This window comes from Pteropus alecto, unplaced genomic scaffold, assembly GCF_000325575.1.
Source record: "Pteropus alecto unplaced genomic scaffold, ASM32557v1 scaffold106, whole genome shotgun sequence".
Taxonomy (NCBI): Eukaryota; Metazoa; Chordata; class Mammalia; order Chiroptera; family Pteropodidae; genus Pteropus; species Pteropus alecto.
The window spans coordinates 17,354,841-17,361,926 of NW_006442103.1; the positions used below are offsets into that span (position 1 = coordinate 17,354,841).

At 53.5% G+C, this 7,086-nt stretch overlaps 1 protein-coding gene across 1 annotated transcript in view; it reads left to right on the forward strand.

Annotated features, from left to right (window-relative positions):
• The window catches only part of LOC102892869 (myomegalin), a 108,095-nt gene that overhangs the window by 99,343 nt on the left and 1,666 nt on the right, over window positions 1-7,086 (forward strand). The window contains exons 35-39 of the mRNA XM_025052244.1: window positions 630-761; window positions 1,152-1,268; window positions 2,703-2,892; window positions 3,605-3,729; window positions 5,773-6,003. Of these exons, the coding sequence (XP_024908012.1) occupies window positions 630-761; window positions 1,152-1,268; window positions 2,703-2,892; window positions 3,605-3,729; window positions 5,773-6,003 (795 nt within the window). The remainder of the gene's footprint in view (window positions 1-629; window positions 762-1,151; window positions 1,269-2,702; window positions 2,893-3,604; window positions 3,730-5,772; window positions 6,004-7,086) is intronic.

A 7,086-nucleotide genomic window follows, 5' to 3' on the forward strand; every position in this document is an offset into this window, starting at 1 on the left:
CTTCCTTCCTTCCTTCCTTCCTTCCTTCCTTCCTTCCTTCCTTCCTTCCTTCCGTCCATATTAAGGGTGACTTGAGGGCAGTGCTCAGAACTGCTCAGTAACCACACAGGATGAGTTTATGTTCATGTACTTTTTTTTTTTCTACCTGAGGCCTTCTCTCTAAGGGCTTTGTCCCTCACTGAAGAATGTACAGTCAAGTATCAGTAAGAGGAGAGGTATTATGGTAGCGTGAGGCCTACTCTGTCACACTCAAAGTCACACTCAGAGGTGGCTGCACCTTTCCGGATACTAAGCAGGCCATGCCCACAGCCTTCAGTTATTTTTCTAAACCACACGGCGCTCCCTCACACTCACCAGTTCCACTGGTCACTGTGCAGTTGACACTGAAACCCGCTTCCGCTCAGCCCCGCTCAGCCCCGTGACACCTGTTGGTCCCGTGCTCGAGAGCCAGTTTACGCTTCGAACAAAGCGCCCCATGTCCCGGGTGCCTGCGTGCGAGGACGGGGTTGGTGAGGGGTGGCGATGCTGCGGGATCTCTCCCAGAGGCCAGTGGCCGAGCCCCAGCCCCACGTGGGCCCCGTGGTGACCAGATTCCCCACCCTCTCTCCTGTCCCGGCGGATGGCTGCAGGGGCCGACCTGCTGGAAGAGCATCTGGGCGAAATCCGGAGCCTGCGCCAGCGCCTGGAGGAGTCCATCTGCATTAACGACCGCCTGCGGGAGCAGCTGGAGCACCGGCTCAGCTCGGCTGCCCGCGGGAGCGGTAGGAGGGCCCCGCGGCCCAGTTCTGGGCCTGACTGGGAGCTTCTGGAGGGCGGGCCCGTAGGCGGGCGCCGCAGGTTCAAAGTGCTGCCCTGGGCTTTGCCGCCGCAGCAGCCGAAGGCCGGCAAGGCCGGGGGGCGCGCGCGGTTATCCCCACTTCTCAGATGCACCCCAGCTCAGAGAGGGACTTTCCCCGCAGCCGAACTCGCCAAGTCTGTCCCCAGAGTCATCTGACTTCTCATCCCGCCCTTAATCTGCTCACATGCGCTGCGGGCTCCTCTGGGCCCTTGTCGCACGTGCCTGGCCAGTGGTAGAGCCGGGGTGGGATGGCGTCTTTTGATAGCCCCTGTCACCCAAATGCGTGACTTGCCCGCTTTGCTTTCCGGGCCAGGACCCGCCTCCAGCTTCTACAGTCAGGGCCTGGAGGCTGTGCCACAGCTGCACGAGAACAGGGCGCTTCGGGAAGAGAACCAGAGCCTGCAGGCTCAGCTGAGTCGCATTTCCAGAGGTGGGTGGCCGGAAGCCACAAACTGCGGTCGCTCCCCGGTCCCTTTCTTCCCTGACCACACCAATCACCAACTGGAGAAGTGAAGAGAGGATGCAGAAATAACTGAGCTACCCAGATCCACCTACCCCAAATGCCCATAGCTATTCCCAGGCCGGAAAGGGCTGCATCCCCAGAGGTCCCAGCTATGGGCCCTCAGACCCCTGGGCTCCAGGGACGTGGAGTTCTAGGAAACCCACCACCATGCAGACCCGCCTGCAGATACGCGGAGGCATCACTACCAGGCTGGACACCGTTAGGTATGGGCTCTACCTCCCCGCAGCTCACAGCTGATTCGAATCAGGAGAGGAAGGAGCGGGAGCTCCGACACAGCCTCCCAGGCCCCCCAGCCGTCACTGCGGCTCAGCGTCTCTCCTCGTGCCGAGCTGTCCCCATGTCTCCTCGCCCCCTCCCCTCGCTCACACTCAGGCTCCTCTCTGGTCAGCAGTGCCCACGGCTCTGCGTCTGCAGGTGCTGGCAGAGTGTCCTCCAGAGCCTTCCCAGATCTGTCCCCCGCGGGATCGTTTCCTGTGTGGCCTGGGATGCAGCCGACCTTAGTGTTAACTGACTTGATCAAATTAAAATATGATCCGTAATGAATTATTTTTATTTACAAATATTTATTGAATAGCCACAAAAGACTAAGAATAGTGTCCAAAAGGATTAAGCCCAGAATGAAGGAATGCTTATGGAAAAGGAAAAAGACCTCAACAGATCTTTCCAAATTAGTCACCTCAGAGCGAGAAGAAGTGAGTGGAAAACTCACTGCTTGGGGAAGATAACCAGAGTTAATAGATAAGAGAAAAGGCAGAAGTACTAACCTACCATTGCATGCCTGGAAGGACTAGAACAGATCTCACTGGTGAGAAAATGGAGATTTCAACGAGTATAATTTGCCAGGCCCTGGTGAATTCCACCCCAGAGGACTGATGGCACCTGCAGTCTTGTTCTCAGAGTCCCTGTCAATAATTTCTGAGAAATTATGGAGTTCAGAGAGCTGCTGCAAGCTGGAAAAGAAAGGCTGTCCCAATTTCCAAAATGATGACAATAATATATACTAAAAACCGTAGACAGGAAATCTTAATGTCGGTCTTCGGCAAAATTCAGGAATGGATTATTGCACAGAGGGTTGTGAGCACTTAGAAAATGCTAAGCATTAGAAATCAGAGTGTTTTCTCTAAAAGCAAGGTAGTTCTTATTCAGTCAAAGGCTCAAGGGCATTGCAGAGATGGAGGTCCCCCATTCCCCAGGCTGTGTAGATATGCTCTCTTTGCCTCCCAGTGGCTGCAGCATAAGCTGGCCTCCCTTTTGCCCTAGTTCTGTGTGTCAGGATGGATGTGCTCGGGCTCATCTTCCTGCTGCCCTGCAAGCTAAACGCTCCTGCGTTCTGCTCCCCAGAGCACTCCCAGGAAACAGAGTGCCTGAGGGAGGCTCTGCTGACCTCGCAATCCCGGCTTCGAGAGCTGGAAGTGGAGCTGGAGCACCAGAAGGTGGACCGGCAGCAGCTGCTGGGAGACTTGAAGGAGAAGCAGCAGGAGATCTCGCATTTCCAGGAGGAACGACTGTCCCTCCAGGAGAAAGACTCCAGGTCAGCAGAGCCACCGGTAAAGGAAGGCGGCCCCATCTTTAGATTTAGAAGAAGGGGTATTGGCAAGACAGTTAATGACTCCTTTGGGAACCCTGTATCCCCACTGCTATTCCTGATATATGGGTGACTTTGAGCAGAAGGAAAGACTTCTCTGCGAATGCCTTTTTCGCTGCAAAGCTGAGAAGTAAAACCCTGTTATAGAAGGCTTCGGCGTGTCAGCTGCTGGAGAAGGGACGCTCTCGTGCTTCCAATTGTGGGACATTGGTCTCGGCATAACCTAGGAATCTTCTAGATGAGTCGCAGTGCTAGTCCCCAGCATGAACCCTATCGCTGCTCGTCAGCATGAACAGAGCACTGGAGAGCAGTGAGGATGCGGTGCTGCTGTGTCCTAGCTGATGTAGCTAATGACAGGACGCCATGCAAGGTGACCGTACCCCTCCGAGCCTCTGTGTCCACATCTATAAAATCAAAGCCATGGGCTTCGTGACCCCCGAGTTGACAGCTAGGGCTAAAACTCCATGACGCAACTGTGGGCTCCCCACTTACTGCCTTGATGTGGCCGAGTGGCCCCATTCTTCGTGACCCCCGAGTTGTCAGCTAGGGCTAAAACTCCATGATGCAACTGTGGGCTCCCCGTTTACTGCCTTGATGTGGCTGAGTGGCCCCATCAGCTCGGCAGCAACCCCCCCACCCCCCACCGCACCCCCCGCAGGCTGCAGCACAAGCTGGCCCTCCTGCAGCAACAGTGCGACGAGAAACAGCAGCTCTTCCAGGCCGTCCAGTCGGAGCTACAGATCTACGAGGCGCTTTATGGCACGTCCAGGAAGGGGCTGAGAGGTATGTGCGCCCCCTCCTTCCCACCCCGTGGGTTTCCCATCCTTGCTTGGGATCCCGGTGAGGTCTCTGCCTTGGGAGTCGTGGAGATCTGGAAAAGCTGCTGAGCTCTGTCTCAGAAGAACCCCCAGCCAGGCCTGGGGTACCCAACTAAAAAAGGGGAGCTCTCATACACACAGCCCAGAGTCTGGGGACATGAGCAAGATTCAGCCTAGGCCTCCTTAAAAATAGGTCACAAGAGTCAAACTTCACTCACCTAGATGGCCAGAAACGAGTCCAGATGATACAGTGATTTTTTTTTTTAATACAAAGAACTGTCTCGAAGGCATCATCATTCGAAAAGGTCTTGAATACTAGTACACACTGACCCCTATGCAGCCAGGGTACAGACAGCCTGTGAGAACATTACAACATACAAAACAACTTACAGAAATACCACTAATAGGACCTACATTTCAGGCTTAGATTTAAATTTTAAACTCTCTTATTAAGGAATTTTGCCACCTGCTGAAATAATAATTGATATTTGAGAATTTTGTTCCATTTCCCCATCTTTCTTCAAATGGGGGAGAGTATTCTAAATATAAAGTTAAATCCAAGCGGGCTAGAACAGAGGCTGATGTCAACGAAGTAAAATTTAGCAAAGAGAAAAGATAAAATCCTGAACTTGACTTAAAGTATCAGGGGTAGAAACGCAGGCCAGGCGGCCTGGCCCTGTGACCGTTCATGGGCTTAAGGACATGAGAGGTGGGTAGAAACACGGATGCACGAGGGAGTTGTAGGTCAAGGTTGCTAGAAAAGCCACCTCGACCCGAGACCACCGTGGCCTGAGTGTGGTGTCCCTACAGTGAGACCAAGCCAGAAATATTGTTAGGTTGTGGGGCACCATCTCGTAAAAGGGACGTTGACAAACTGAAGAACATGCCGAAAACATTGGCCACAGGCCGAGGGACCGGAAATCTCAAACTGATTGAAGAAACTGAAAATTCTTAGGCTTGGAAAAGATCACGAGAAACTGAGATCTGGCTTGAAATATTTGAAGAACTGTCAGGTGAGGAGGAGCTAATGTGCTTTGTTTCCCTTCAGAAGGCTGAACAAGGCCAGACAGTGATGGGCAGTGGAGTTCGGATCGCTGCGTAATTAACGCTTTCCTTCCCGCTAGAGCGAGGGAGCTCCCCGCCCAACCCTGTTTCAAGGGAAGGGGAGGCTTTGTCAGGAAATCCACAGAGGCAGTTCTCGCCTTGGATGGCGTGTTGACTCCCTGAGCCTTCCACCCTTGAACTTCCTTGGTTATATGTTTAAAAATTCCATGAGCAATATGGGTTATTATATTAAGAATTTTCACTATTCAGCCAAGTTTGAGTTTTCATAAAACCTGATCGAGTTTCCTAATTCGCTGATGGGAAGGTGGACCGGAACTCGAAGCGCGGGGGACACAGCGTACCGAGAGGGCAGCTTTACGTTAACGGCCGTGCACTGCGGGCTGGGAGGAGACCAAGGGCCCACAGGAGAGCTTTGTGTCAGGAGCTGCGAGCGGTCGGGGGGCCTGGCGGTGTGTGGGAGGCCCACGAGGCAGGATGGAAGTGCACACTCTGTGAAGCAGGCAGTGGAAATGAGTTCGAGTTTTCCAAACAAAATAGGTGCGCGATGGAGGTTATCACTTCTCCTCCTCCCTCAGCCCCTGCCCCAGTTCAGTGCTAGTTCAATGCCGACCTCTGGTCTTGGAAGACCCTGCTCTCCGGCCTGCAGGACTAAGGTTAATGTGGAGGTGAAGTGATTGGCTTGGCCTCATCTGCTGGTCAGACTCCCTCTGGATGCATGTGGGTAATCTGAGCTTCAGGAAAATTCCACACTGGAGTGTGTGCCATCTCAGTGTGTGCCAGGCCGCACACAAGGAAAGCGACATTTCCATCACGGATGTGTGGCCTGGGACGCTGAGATGACAGTGGGGTCCTCGGCCGAGGAGAATGTCACAGGAGAGTGTTCTGACAAATGCGTGGAAATACTTGGATCACTGTTACCAACCCCGCCTCTGTCTTCTTTCAGCTTGCGCCTGGGATGCCTGTCACCCTTTGAGCAGCGACTTGAGCCACCTGGTGACAGAGATCCGAGCTTTGCGAGGGCAGCTGGAGCAGAGCATTCAGGTGAACAACTGCCTGCGACTGCAGCTGGAGCAGCAGCTGGATGGTGGCGGCAAAGCCAGCCTCAGCCCCAACTCCGTCAGCCGCGACTTCGCAGCCAGCACCGACCCTGGTAGCAAGCAGCCACTCTTCCAAGGTAGGAAGGCAAAGGGCATGGGGGAGCCCTCAGCCGGCAGGGAGGTTGCCAGGATATCTGCTGGAAGGGACAATCTTGCCTCGTCCATGCTCCTCAAGGTCAGGGGTGAAGTCGGAGCTGCTCCACCCCAGTGCGGGAGTGAGGGCGTGGGACTCAGAGCCAGCCCTGCTACCGACAGGTCGTTTGCCTTGGGCGAGATGTTTCATCTCCTCCCATGTTTAAGCCTTCGTTTCCTCGTTTTTAGGATGCGGATGACAATAGCATCTGCTTTGTATGATTATTTGGATCATTAAATGTTATAATTTACAAGTGCCTGACACAAGAATTGCTTAACAGTTAACAGCTGTGTATGTTGGTATGCGTGGAGTGTTTTAAAAATTATCATAGGTTTTCAAACAACTTTTCAAATAATTTCATCTGAGGCAGGGCAGGTTTTACTCTGTTTCACAGGAGAAAACTTAGGCATCGAGGCCTTGGCCGACAAGAGCTAAGAGATCGACCAGGATTTGGACCAGGAATGTTCTAGTCTGTTCCTTGCACCTCACTGGGCTCTGTCTTGGTACGGCAGGCCTCCCAGACTCTCCGCCTGGCTCCCCTTTCCCTAAGGTGGGGAACTTGGCCTTGTGGCAGAATGTTCCTCCCCCAACGGAAATCAGGGCTGTGAGGAGTAGGGGTGGTCGCCATCCCCTTCCGCCCCCGCCCGCCTTCGCAGACAGAAACGCTCACCCTGTTCTCTGCCTTTCGTCCCAGTGTCCTCCGTCTTCTCACTTCCCCTAGTTTTAATATGAATGTCGACACTGTCCCCACACCCCAGTCTCCGCGCGTTCATTTCTGCTTCCTCTTCTTTCTTGCCTTTTGATACACCATTGAGTTCATCTCTGCTCACGTCCGGGGCCATATCCTCCACTTTATTCTAATCAGAAACCACTTCTGCTCACGATTATCTAAACCTGAGCTTGCGAACTTCCCTGCCTGCTCTTCCCTGAGCATGTCGATCTTTATTTTTGGGGGGGGAGGGGGTCTGCTAGATTTTCAGTGATCAGACAGTGACATCACCTGTCAAATAAAGGTGTTGCTCCCTGA